The sequence below is a fragment of the Mchenga conophoros genome, linkage group LG4 (genome assembly GCF_057382185.1).
Source record: "Mchenga conophoros isolate Kocher_MC1m ecotype Shallow Benthic linkage group LG4, M_conophoros_male_GT1.1, whole genome shotgun sequence".
Lineage (NCBI taxonomy): Eukaryota > Metazoa > Chordata > Actinopteri > Cichliformes > Cichlidae > Mchenga > Mchenga conophoros.
The window spans coordinates 25,777,755-25,791,465 of NC_140529.1; the positions used below are offsets into that span (position 1 = coordinate 25,777,755).

At 40.0% G+C, this 13,711-nt stretch overlaps 1 protein-coding gene across 1 annotated transcript in view; it reads right to left on the minus strand.

The window, feature by feature from the left end:
* Positions 1-12,689, minus strand: part of LOC146576185 (ras-related protein Rab-26-like) — a 59,098-nt gene extending 46,409 nt beyond the window's left edge. Inside the window, exons 1-2 of the mRNA XM_085271265.1 lie at positions 12,038-12,689; positions 10,237-10,347 (exon numbers count right to left, since the gene is read on the minus strand). Coding sequence (XP_085127391.1) covers positions 10,237-10,347; positions 12,038-12,223 — 297 coding nt within the window. The 5' untranslated portion in view covers positions 12,224-12,689. The remainder of the gene's footprint in view (positions 1-10,236; positions 10,348-12,037) is intronic.
* Positions 12,690-13,711: the final 1,022 nt, after the last annotated feature.

A 13,711-nucleotide genomic window follows, 5' to 3' on the forward strand; every position in this document is an offset into this window, starting at 1 on the left:
TCTTTTGTTCCTTCTTCCTCTTGTTGCTATCACTTCGTGTAACTACCTCTGCTACTACAGTCTTCTTCCTCTGCTTGTCCACCACTACTATGTCTGGATCTTAACTCGTTATTCTCAACCACCCTATTATCCCATTTTGACCATGGGGCTTCCTGGCCATACTTATCATACATGTTCCTGTACACTATGCTGGCCACTTGGTTATGCCCTGCCTGCTTGCATTGTACACACTGCTGTTACAGTATGTGCTGGATTGTCCCTGAGACCATCTCAGATTTGCCTAATCAATATTTATGCCATTTTTTTTGTTTTATAGATGTTTTTCTAAAACACATTTCTGTTTTTCGTTTACAACTATCAGAATTAAAAAATGACTAAAGTTTGTATCCCATCTACTATTATTATTTTTATCAACTTCTACTGGAGTATTTCTTTATTCTAGTAGCTGTACTTCTACTTCAGAATGTGTGCTTTTTCCAAGTCTGAATACCACATAAAAGAACAGTCGTTATCATTCTCAGCCCATGGGAAGTGAGGAAAATAGGCAGGCGTGCTGACCTGAGTGACTTTTGGAAGGGCCAAATTATTATTGCCAAGTGACTCGACCAGAAGCAACGCAATCCTTTCAGTAACAGTGAATACCTACCAATCACAGTCTGAGCCGGGGAAAAAAAAATCTAACCAGGATATTTGCTTTGACATGGTATGTGCTGAAACAAGTCTGAGCCATGGCAACAACTTAAAATAATCATGTAATGTTCAGGCCTCTGCATCGTGGTAAGACTCCTCGCTTTTAAGACACGAATAAGACTTGGTTTCAGTGCATTTCATTCAAGGTCCTGTTTTAAAATATAGATATTTCTGACATTTCACAGACGAAATGACTAAAGCACAGAGAAATATTCTAATCCCTATTAATCATTACATTTCATCCTCATTATGTAACATATTCATACTCATTGATATGTTTTGTTCCTGTGCCAAGATGACAACATAATTTACAGCTGATTCAAATCCTCTGTAACACCACTGACCTTCTCTCTCAGCTCTCTGTGCTGCCGCTGCCTCTGTCATATCTCTGTGCTTTCTGCATTGGCAGGAGGAACACACCCATCTTCACTGTCACGTAAATGCACACACTTTAACAGACAATCCTCAGCACTACCTTCATAATAAGACTAGACTTCTTTGAATTATTCAACATCTGCTCTGTTCACAGATGAAAAAAGATAAATTATAAATAAATTGCTGCTGATGACTAATTCAGTAAAATTAACTGGGCAATTCCCATGAGATAAATGAAGGTAAATGGACACAGTGTAAGATAATGACTATACCAGCTTTTGTAAGAAATCCTTCAATTACAAAAATGTCTTCATTATCCACATTAACTTAGATAAAAGTGAGCCTACCTCTCGTTGTCTTTATAACAGTAGTAGGAAGTCTCTGCAGTTTGCCTGCATCATAGACCCCACCCCCATATGTTGCACATATTAAGTACTACCACAAATAACATCAGCGGAAAGTGAAATATGAATCAATGTTGTTCCCTGGTGAATGTGCGAATCACGCCTGCTGCACTTAAAAATGGAAGCTTGATGTTTACATACTTCTCCGTCATCAGTGAGGTATGAAAATCCTGACACACGTGAGTCTGAGGTTCATTAGTACAAATGAGAAAGTGCCAGGTGACATCTGTAGGCAAGCGGAAAAGATAGTGGAGGAGGATATTAGAGAACATTTACAGATAAGAATAATGATTAGTATACAGTAAGGGGCAGGTGGCTCCACGGTGTACTGGTTTACATATTTGCGTAACAAGCGAGAGATCCTCCTTGAGCATCCGCCATAAACACCAGCCAAATCAAACATGCAGAGCCACCCGCTTCGGCCACGCCCTGTCAATAAGGAAGCGGTTGAAAGCAGCTTTACGTAGGCAAAGACAGTACTTTGTGTTTTAGTTATTTTGAAGTATAGTAAATGCATTATGGAACATGGTGTGTTATTTAACCCCCCCACCAAAAACACAACCTATTATTCATTTCATTCTTTTATCCAGCTCAGAAAGAGGTTGGTTTTCTATGACTCACAAAAAAACATGGTTGACTCTCTTACACGCACACCACTAGACAAGAGCATTAAAGTGTTTACCAGGACAGGGCTACTGCAACGATATTTGTGCATCCCATAACGCAGTGATAACCATGGACTCATCCATTGTAGCTGAAGAGCATGAATGAATCTTGCCTAGAGTTGCACTGCACTGATAAAAGGTCTTAAGTACAATACAGACTACAAGCAGGAAGACATTAATTAGTATTCAAGATGTGATCCATGTCTCTTAAATGTGTCAGGGACATTTTATAGACCACTCCTAGACAGAGCGCTACTAGAACACTGGAGAACTGAGACTGTGTTGTGATATTTCATCTGTTCTGGGCTGTAGTCTGTGGTCAGTTGTAACTGATTTAATCCTCAGAAATAAAGATTTTTATTAGGGCTGTGCCATATCATAAAGTCCACGATAATACTGGTATAATTAAAATACCAGTATTATATGGGGTAGCTGTAGCTCAAGAGGTAGAGCAGGTCATACACTAATTGGAAGGTTAGTGGTTTGATCCTTGACTGCTCCAGTCTGCATGCCAAATACATACATACATAGAAAAAACTGCTTCTTTAAAGTGCTTTAAGTGCTCCAGCAGAGCAGAAAAATGTGATGTTAGAACCAGCTGATTTATGTTTTAACCTTGTTGTGAAGCACTTTCGTGTACCTTCAGTTTCAAATGTGCTATATAAATAAAGTTGTATTGTATTGTACAAAAATCTGCGTGCATACACAATAATGACCAAGCCCAGCTATGTCTGAGAGCGAGAGCTGGGTGTCAGTCTCCAATGGCAATTTACTAGCTATAAAGGAGGTTACTTTAAAAACCTCCAGCAAAGCAACATTCTTTGCAACTGTTCATTACTTAAAGGAAAAAAGGCACACCAGCAACTACAATAAGGCTACAAAGGCACAAGAAGAAGGGATGCTAGCAGCTGGTGATGTGATACCCCAAAAGTCAACAAATAACTCATCGAGTATTGCTAGAGCATTTGCCAGCTGTGGTCACAATCAAGTGTGTGGGGATGGAGAGGGGGGATCCAAATGACATTTGACATTAACTTTGTCACTATTAAACTAAAGCATTAAGCTGTATATAATGCGTCACTAATACTGCAATATAACCTTCCAGCTGCTGGCACCTCAGTAGATTCACACTTCAAATTAGGTAATATGACATCAGTGACAGCAGCTCACTTATAGATGCTGATGCCTGCAAGTTGCAATCTCCAATAAGGACGCCTTAAATATAAATCATCAATTATATAATTATTGCAAGTTTCTTTGAAATATAGTGACATAAGGCCATATGACCAACCCCCAGAGTTAAAATGATCTGTTCCTAGCTCACTGGGCAACTTTCAGTATACTGGTTAGCCCACATGCCAGTACGAGATGAGCCCCTTGGAAATTTTGTTCAGAGATCAGACATATGCATATCAGTCGGTAAGGATGATTCATAAATTCACACACACTGTAAAGCACAATTTGCAGATCACCACAAACTGAAAAAGAAACATTAATTTTAAGCCCATTGAATGAGAAAACGTTAGTCAGGAGTTATAGGCAATATAGGTCTTATGACATATTTTTTTAAGACATTTTCTTAAAAATGACAATTTCACTGATCAGGTGTTTCCGCTCAGTATGTTTAACCCTTTTTGTCTAATTCTAGCACCGTAAGTGCAAGGGGATAAGAGAAACATAGTCCAAACAATGGCCGCTGAACCTGTGTTCTTCCCACACATATTACTGTCACACTGAGTCAACATATAGCTTTAAATATTGAGATAATAATGAATTCTTCAACTGGGCTTTGGCTGTTCGGAGAATGTGAGGGAGGACAGAAACACAAGCACACAGTTACAGAAGAACAGGTTAGGTAATACAACATTAAACTATATCCATATAAACTTCATATAAACATCCCATATCTCATTTCACTACTATAGAAATAAATGCTGAAAAATGAAACTACTGCCCAGCCGAGGCGAAATCTGTGGTTGCATAAGAGATCTATCACTTTGGGTGCAGCAGACATAACTGACAGCTGAGAGCCGCTCCCTTGTCTCTTACTAGAGGTGAGAAGTGATGCTCTTCTCTCAACCACTCTGTCAAATGAAGGACTGAAGTATTCCTTCTCTCTGTTGTCCTTAAATGAAATACATTGTGAAAAAGAAGCAGCAGGAAAGGTTGTTTTTCCAAGTACAGGCATAAAAGGAAGGTTTGTTGGAGTAATGGCTTCTTTTTGAGCATTTTGTGTTTCTTTTTCTCTCTGGCATCATTTCCCTTTGTTTCTTCATTCAGACAACATTTCTTATCTAAGCTATAAATACATTTTGTTAACTTTTGTTTTCTTTCTCTAGCTTTTATAATTTCCACTTATCCCCCAGCTGGTCGCAGCAGATGGTTGCCCATTCTTGAGCCTGATAAGGCAGTGGGCTCTTCCGGTTAAAAGAGTTTTTCCTTCCCACAGTTGCCAAGTCCTTGCTCATAGTGGATTATCTGAATGTTGGGGATCTCTCTCTAATATTGTAGGGATTTTACCTTGCAATATAAAGCTCCTTGAGGCAACTGTTGTTGTAAATTGGCATTATAAAAATAAAACTGAATTAAATTCAGATAAATTCCCTGTTGCTATTTGGAACTGTGGGATTGAGTTAAACCTGAAAAAAATGCATCCCTTCAGGCTCCAGCATTTAAAAGGATAAACAAAACATTATTTTTTAGCAAGAATATGCATGAAATGCCAAACGGGATGCCAGTGAGGGAAGTGACAGGAAAATGAAGGAAAACTTAATGTATGATGGATGTGAACAATTACAGTTGATATTGGTTTCTCAGTGCATGAAAATCTCATTGCAACAGACAGAGACGTACAGGCTGATATGCTAAATACTGTTTGGTGATAGATTGATGGACTTAATACTAATACAGGTAGTTTATGCTCACTTCTGTTATCCTTGTGCACAGTGCATGCTTTCTTCTGCACTTTGGTGTTGTGCACCACCTAATATTGGCATATTACATGCACATGGCCATTCTAGTTGGGCTCAAGTCACAACCAAGAGGAGCTTCACATGCTTTTCAGCGATATAACAATGCAGGACAGTAGATTTTCACAGATGGCGCAGAGGGAGATTGATAAGAGAGTTGAAAAAGATGAGACGTCTCCAGAAGAATTTGAAACAAAAACCTTGCTGTTTTTTTGTTTGTCCATTGTTTTGACTTTTTGTAATAATATTCCAGTTATTATGCTGTGATTTTTTTCCTTAGTTGCTTTGCCTCTTGTTAGGTAGACTGTTTAATTTGGCAGATTTTAATGTCAAATGCCCTTTCTGATGCGACACCAAAATTTCTCACAGGATCAAACCAGGAATCATTTGCTTGTTAGGCAAATGTGTAAATCACAAACATACACTATATTGTAAAAGCTGTCACTCACCCATTCCAGTCATTCTAGTAACTTCCGTGGCCACAGGTGTATAAAAACAAGCACCTAGGCATGCACACTGGTTCTACAAACATTTGTGAAAGAATGTGTCACTCAGCAGTACTGTGTTAGAAAGCCATTGTGTAACAAGTCCAATCGTGAAATTTCTCATTGAGAAATTTATAAATATTCCACAGTCAACTGTTAGTGGCATTGTAACAAAGTGGAATCGATAGGAAACAATAGCAACTCAGTGAGGAAGTGGTAGAGCGGGGGTCAGGGGATGCTGATGCGCAGTCAATCATTACAGACCTCCAAACGTCATGTGACCTCCAGGTTAGCTCAAGAACAGTGTGTAGAGAGCTTCATGGAAAGGGTTTCTATGGCTGAGCAGCTGTGTCCAAACCTTACGTCATAAAATACACTGCAAAATGTCAGATGCAGTGCTAGAAAGCATGCCGGCACTGGACTCTAGAGCAGCGGAGACGTATTCTCTGAAGTGGCAAATAACGCGTCTCTGTCTGGCCATCTGATGGACGAGTCTGAGTTTGGAGGTTGCCAGGAGAACTGTGCTGTCTCACTGCATTGTGCCAAATGTAAAGATTGATGCAGGGGGGATTGTGGTGCGGTCGTGTTTCAGGAGTTCATCTTAGCCTCTTAGTTCAAGTGAAAGGAACTCCTATGCTTCAGCATACCACATTTTGGAAAATTTCATGCTCCCAACTTTGTGCTAACAGTTCGGGGATGAGCTCTTCCTGTTCCAACATGACTTCGCACCAGTGCACAAAGCAAGGTCCATAAAGACATGAATGAATGAGTTTAGTTTGAAAGAACTTGAGTGGCCTTTACAGTTTAGTCCTAACCACAACCTGATAGAAGACTTCCCAGAAGAGTTGAAGCTGTTTCAGCAAAGGGTGGGCTGACATCAGACAGTAGACAAAAACTTTTAGCAACACAGTGTATGAAAGTAAAATATCAAAATTTATTTCGTGTGATTTCTGAAAACAATCATTTAATATCTGTCATAATTTATTTTTGCTTGGGTAACAAGTCATTTACACACACTAATACCTGCAAAGTCCCGATCCATTAGCACTTGTATTAACTGTCAACGCACTGACTCTGAAGATGATCACTTGTCCCACTTTTATGCAAATTTTCAATTTCAATTGAACTATAACAAGAGACAGTTCATTACCCTGAAAACTGAACTTCTCTGGTTAAAATTTTAGTTCCTAAAAACTTTTACATGTGCAAAACAGTGATGTGAAAGTAGAAACGCATTTGAAAGACAGAATTACGCATTTCTGGATCCAGTGATACATCTGCGACACAAACATTTCTTGGTGTGATTCATTAGGCAGCTAGAGACTTGAATTCACCCTATTAACCTGGTAGGGTTGATATCATATCATCGCCATGAGTGTGAAATAGAGAGCTATGTCTGCTTCCCATTTGTGTTATGACAGTAAGCAAGGTACGGTCTAACCTTTCACTCTTATCTGTAATTTAATCCTTTATAAGCATCCTGCATGGATTTTTGAAGCGAAACACAAATGCAGAGATGCAGCACATTTTGCATTCACACTCACTGTATCTTAAGCCAAACTGTGTACTAGTGCAACTCTAATCCCGAGAACATGTTGAGGTTTAAGTGAGATGAGAATGCAATAAACAAGAGGGGAAAGGAAAACATTGCGTCTTGCTGGAGAGCTTTGAAGTGAGAACTGGATCAAATCCCCATACGAAGCAAATTGCCTCTCTTTCCCACCAACTAAAGGGGATCAAAACTGTCTGTCCTAAAAATAAGAATCACTCCCCATCCTTCTTCCTTTCTCTGTGTATTCTCCATGGGAAGACAAACACCACAGACCTTCAAGTTTTCCCTCCAACTCAACAAAGTCCTGGTCTTTCTCTTAAAAACAAACAGATAAGCCGCTCACTGTTGTCACTGTTTAAACAAGTTCCCATTCATGTTTACATAGATATCCGTGTCCAGTTTTAAGAGATTATGTAATTATAATCATTTGGTGATCTGTTTTAAATGTAAATTTTTAAAAACCCCAACAAAATATAATAAGAGAAATAGAACTGCAGACGATCCTCGTGAGTCCTGGGCGATCTGTTTCAAGAACTGAACTGCTTAACGTGAAACCATGTAGAAGACAAAGGGAGCTTTGACGAGAGATCATTATTCACGTAATACAGCTCTGTGCTACACTGCGATTAAATAATAAGTCAATAAGGCAAAAGAGCTGAGTAAGTGCTAAACTTTATGCGTCCGGTTCTTTTTCCTCCATTAGCATTAAATGTAGCAGACAGAGGCCTCCTCTGTACTTGGAGAGGCCTAAATGTGCATCAGCATTACGGTGCTATAAGTGTCATAAGAGACATTGCATAAGTAAATAATTCAACCGCTCACCCACCCACAAACTCGTCCAGCCCACACGGGACTATACAATGGTTGGATATTTAGTTTACCACACACAGGGACACACACAAACATAAATTACTAGACTGCTGTACATTTATGTAATATTATAATCCTGTTCCCCCAAAAAAGTTGGGAAGCCGTGCAACCTGTGACATAAACAGAATTGCATTTAAACCCTGTCGGTGATTTTACAAAGCAAGCTAAAACTAAAAAGCTTTAATTTTAGAGAAATAAGAGATTAAACACATAATACAGACTGAAAGCAACACAGCTGCTACAAGTAGATCAGCAGTGTGTGCACATGCTTATAATAAAAAAGTGCTTACAGTAGTATAGTATTGATGACACTACTTTCTGGGGAAAGTGCTTACAGTATATAAATTTGTGTCTTTCTATGGTAAAGAATTTGTAGATGTAGTGATGACTTGCAGTCACATTAATCACATCTCAATTCTCCGACAAATTTCAGTTTACTCTTTAAACTGGGGCGATTGTGGCTCAAGAGTTGGGAGTTCGCCTTGTAATCGGAAGGTTGCCGGTTCGAGCCCCAGCTTGGACAGTTTCAGTCGTTGTGTCCTTGGGCAAGACGCTTCACCCATTGCCTACTGGTGGTGGTTAGAGGGCCCGGTGGCGCCAGTGTCCAGCAGCCTCGCCTCTGTCAGTGCGTCCCAGGGTGGCTGTGGCTACAATGTAGCTTGCCATCACCAGTGTGTGAATGGGTGGATGACTGGATGTGTAAAGTGCTTTGGGGTACATTTAACACAACGGCAAACCTTACCAAACTTTCCTACAACTGCTTTTTGTACCCAGCCATGTTGCTGAACTATCGCCAGTGAACCTAATTAGTCAAAAACAAGCAAAAAATATCTCAGCATGAACATGTAAAGATTTATTTTTACGTTATTCTCGGTTACATGTGGAGTTTGAACTGATTTGCAGTCACTCATCATGGGCATGAATGTTCTTCTTGACAGAAATGGTAGGGGCAATTTCAATCAATTGGTTTCTCATCACAGTCCTGGATTTTTAGCGTAGTCCACAAATTCAGTTTCTGTAGGGTTGAGGTCAGAGCTTTAGGATGGCCATTCAATAATCTTATTGATCGTCTCAAGTTTCAACTGTCTAGCTGTTGATTTGAAGTGAAATTGAAGAATTTGGAGGTAGTTCTCTTTTTTCGTTATTCCATACACCTTGTGCAATGATCCAGTGCCACCACCTTGCTTGACAGCTGGCGAAAGCCTCACTTTTATCATCTTTTAAACATACATCTCGTCATTGTGACCAAAAGTAAAGCTAGAATTCTCCTTCTTAGCTCTTCACTGAGTTGCTTGGACTTTCCCATTGTTCTGAGTACATCAGTCCAATAAATTCTGTCAAACAAATCCTTTTATGCTGGCAAAGAGAACCTACCAGTTGCAGTCAATCATGATCACGATGATGTTAATAAGCCTGGGCCTTGTCAAGTTAAAAAATGTTTTATTGCCTTCAGCATCAATTAGTAAGTGTGTGTATTTAAGCCTGTATGTATACTTTAAAATGTGTGTGGAGAAGAGAAAAGCCCCCCCAAAATTTCAAATTGCACACCCAATTCTTGTTTTTTAAAAAAGTAATTAAAGATGTGTGCTGCATAATTATTGCATCCTGGAAAAAGAACAGTTCAAATCTTTTAAAAGCACCCAAAATTATTACAACAATCATTCTGATAACAAGTAAACTGACCACAACTGTATCTGTCTGATTCTATCAAGAAAAGGAATATACAGCAAAAAGATATAGCTGTTTCTACTTTTATTTTAATCTATGTGCATCAAACGGAACAAAGCATTTTATGACTTAATGATTAAAAGTAGCACATTTTTGCAAATATGATTCTCAGTATCACCTAAGTGAACACCTGTTTCTGTCACATGCATAGACATCTGAATGTGATCAAATGAAGACATGGATAAATTTCTCTATAGTTGCCCATGTGGGACCATGAAACTGGCACATGATAGGCACTGTGATTGCCCAGGGAGACTAAAAAACTAAAGCATGTCGAACTAATTTAAGAAATCAATATCTTATCTTGTGAGACATCTCACACAGGAGATAGTCAGAGTTCTGGGACATGTAAAGTGACTAAATAGCTTTAAAAAGAAAATCCCATTAGAATATGGCCCCATTTAGAAACAACACAATCTGAAAGTGTGTATGAAAGTGCATGTGTGCAGGGAATTGGTTTATGTTCGTTTTTGTTTGGCTCTCGTGATTTAAACTCACCCTAAAGTCGATGCCCACAGTGGAGATGAAGCTGCCGGCCAGGAAAGCGCCGTCTTTGAATCGGACCAGAAGACAGGTTTTCCCCACACCAGAATCTCCAACCAGCATCACCTGCACAGGTATTCCAGCAGGAGTGAGTTAGAGGCATGCGAGGGATATGATCCCCCCCCCCCCAAAAAAAAGTAAATGCCAGAAATAACTGAAATAATTAGCATGAACAGGAGGGAGCTGTTGCTCATTTGTTTAATTAACTATCAGCGTCTGATTGTTTGTCATCGCCGCATCTGAATCATTCGGCTAAATCAGTCCTGGTATTCTGGTGCTTGGCCACGGAAGAAGGTGTACGTGGATGAATGTGTGACTCCTTGCTGCGGCCAGTTGATGTCCTTAAAGCCTTTCTGTAAGTGCATGATGTATTCGTACGCGGCTAACTTTATTGCAGAAAAGCGAGCTGTACATTTCTCTTTTTATTCAGAGCTGTGATTAGGTTAAAGGTTTTATGTGATTACTATTATCAGTTTAGCTGAGGCACTTTGGGACCTGGAGTATGGAAATTAAAAGCGCCTCCTGGGTCCGTAGAGAGGAAGCAGAGAGGACACGAAAGAACCAGGAAGGAGAATAAAAAAAAAAAAAAAGGAGTTGCTCCCACTTCTTTTTATCTTTAAAAATCTTGTTTCTTTTATGACCCCTCCCTCAGAAGCTTCACCCATATTCAGACCTTTGAAGGAGTGTGTAAGAGAAGGTGCTTGGATTCTCTGTCTCTCTTATATTTAATGTGATTATTGACCAGAGAGAGCCATAATACATGGAACATGGCAAAATGCCCGACAAATGACACTTTTTAGAGCACGATCAGATAGAGGTACAGTGCAATCTCTCAAAAGCCTGCTGCTAACCTTGAATCTACAGGTTGGACTATAATCCAGTGCTGAATTATCAAAAGAAATCAAAAGAGAAGGATTAGAGAGAATTTCGAAAGCACTTGTCAGAGCTGTAGGAAATCAGTGTGGCAGCATATGATGCTACTGAAGAAAAGCCAGGCAGTAGAGATTTTCACCAGTAGAAATCTGAGCCCAAACTGAAACAGGTTAATCCAACCTTTTGAAAATATGGAAGTAGAAGCCCTTCATTTAAGTGGCTTACATGGAACAATCCATTCTTTCAAATGGAAAAAAAAGCAACACAAAGCCATCTCTCCTCTCACATCAAACAGCTGCTTCAAAAACACGGAGTAGGTGGCAAGGGCCCCTTGAAGCTACGCTGGGAGTACACACAGGGAATCTGTGGGTGTAAATCTGTGTTTGTGTTGAGGTGAAGTGGCAGCTCACACCCAGTACCCTCACACTAGGTTGTGTATACCAACAACTCATCCTGCTTCTGAGGAAAACGTGCTATTAACCGGTTGCACGGAAGGAGCAAATAATTTGTTGGTTGGCTGTTGTAGTGCGATGCGCCCCTTCTCCGGGTTATCGATTGTTTATTGACACAGCTGCTATCGCGGGTTCGCTGCTGTTTAAATGATAAAGGTGGTGGTAAAACGGAAGACAATGAAAGCTGGGCAGGACAACGGCAGCAGCAGGGATAAAGTAGACTACAATCGGGTTTATCGTGCCTAAAATACACACACATACACAAAAGCATGCATATCATTTGCTCGATATTTAGTTTTTGACCTTCGTAGGTGTGTTGTTTCCCAAATTATACCCCACCGCACCCTTTCATGTTTTCATGCAAAGTCCTCCAACACAGTCGACTTTTGCGTGACTTGGGTTGACTGCGTAACATCGGTGGACACCTTTACCTTGAAAGCGATGTCATAAAACTCGCTGCTGTTGCTGATGGACGGTCTGCTGGGATGGACTACACCATTCATCTGAACGATGCCCGGGCTTCCTCTCGCAGATTTCCCGGTCCCTTTCCCGGAGGGGCTGCCCGCGGACGGGCTGCTGGTCGCTGCTTTGCCTTTGACTGCCTTCTTGCGAGACATGTCTCAAGATTTTATAGTTTGTTTGTTTCTTTAAAAAAAAAACTATTCTCAACAGACACAAACAAACAAAAAGCAAATCTAACCGGAATCTGCGCAAGGTAGGGCTGAAAAGTTGGAGCAGCGAAGAAGTTAAATCAGGTGATTTTTTTTCACCTGTGCGTTAAACGCATGTTCCTCGACACCTTTCCACTCAAAGTAGGAGTGAATTTGTCGCAAATCGCTGTCGCTTCCGTTGTTGATCTGCCGCTTCCTGCTCTCGATAGGTTGCTCTTTCCAGGACAGCAGCTTCAGCACTGCGCGTAGTAACGGCAAAGCCGAAGGGGGCAGAGCTGAAGTCGATTTAGAGAGGAGGGGGGATTTTCAGGTTTAAACACAATCACGTGACTTCCAAACGCATAACCTCCAATCGACGGGGTCAGGGGCGCTCTCCGTGGTCCTGAAAAAGAAGAGAAGGAACAACAACAACAACAACAACAACAACAAAATAAAAAAAATAAAATATCAGCGGCACAGCTTTGCTACAGATTTGTGTGCAAGGAATTCTTCCACCTAAAAACGAAGTTTTGCGTTCAATGAAACCTTGATATTTGCAGGACTTTGGGTCAGTGTGTGCTAAAGTACAGAGCATTCAGATATTTCTCTGTCAGCAGTCTGATTTTTATGTAATAAAGGTGATATGTTGTAAAGCCTCATAATAATTTGCATTATACTTTAAAACAGAACTGCTTTTAAAGCAGCTAGTTTTGCTTTTTTAGTAATAAGCTTACCCTACTTTGTGTTACAGAAGCCGTTTTAAGGTGAGTGCGCCAACATTTCCATGTATTATACTGATGATTAGCTTAGATTTTTTGTTTGTTTGGTATGTCTCTCTCTCTCTCTCTCTCTCTGTATACATGGCGTGTGGCTGCAGGTCAGTACAAATAATTTTAAAAGGTTCTCTTATACATGAATAATCAAAAGAAAAACAGCTGAAACGTGATTTCAACAATGCGTCGCAAGAGGGCGGTATAGCAATAAGAAACAAAGTCATAGAGCTTAAAACTCAGACCTACAGTTGCACTTTATACTTTGATTTCTAGAAAATGAATATGATTGATTTAAATGTGTGAGTTTTAGAAATTGAGAAACGACTATATTAGATCACTATTAGGAGTAAAATAAAAAGAGTTGCTACTGTTGCATGAGTCTGGCTTATATATCAGTACTACTGGTTGCTTCTGTCCAAACTACAGTAGGTTTTTCAGTTGCCTCCATAATCAAGAATGGTAAATGATGGTCACTTGATCCTCTCTGAACTAACCCATGCCCTTTCTAATTCATATAATAGTTTTTCCTTCCGCAGCATGACTTCCGCAGCAGTTTTCTTTCCGTTCATTTTCCAGACTGTCCAGGCTCATTAGTCTATTAATGGCAATCATAGCCCAGAGACATTATTTGATGCCCACATCAGGGAGTCAAAGTGAGCTCTCATTATCCCCTCAGCTTTTC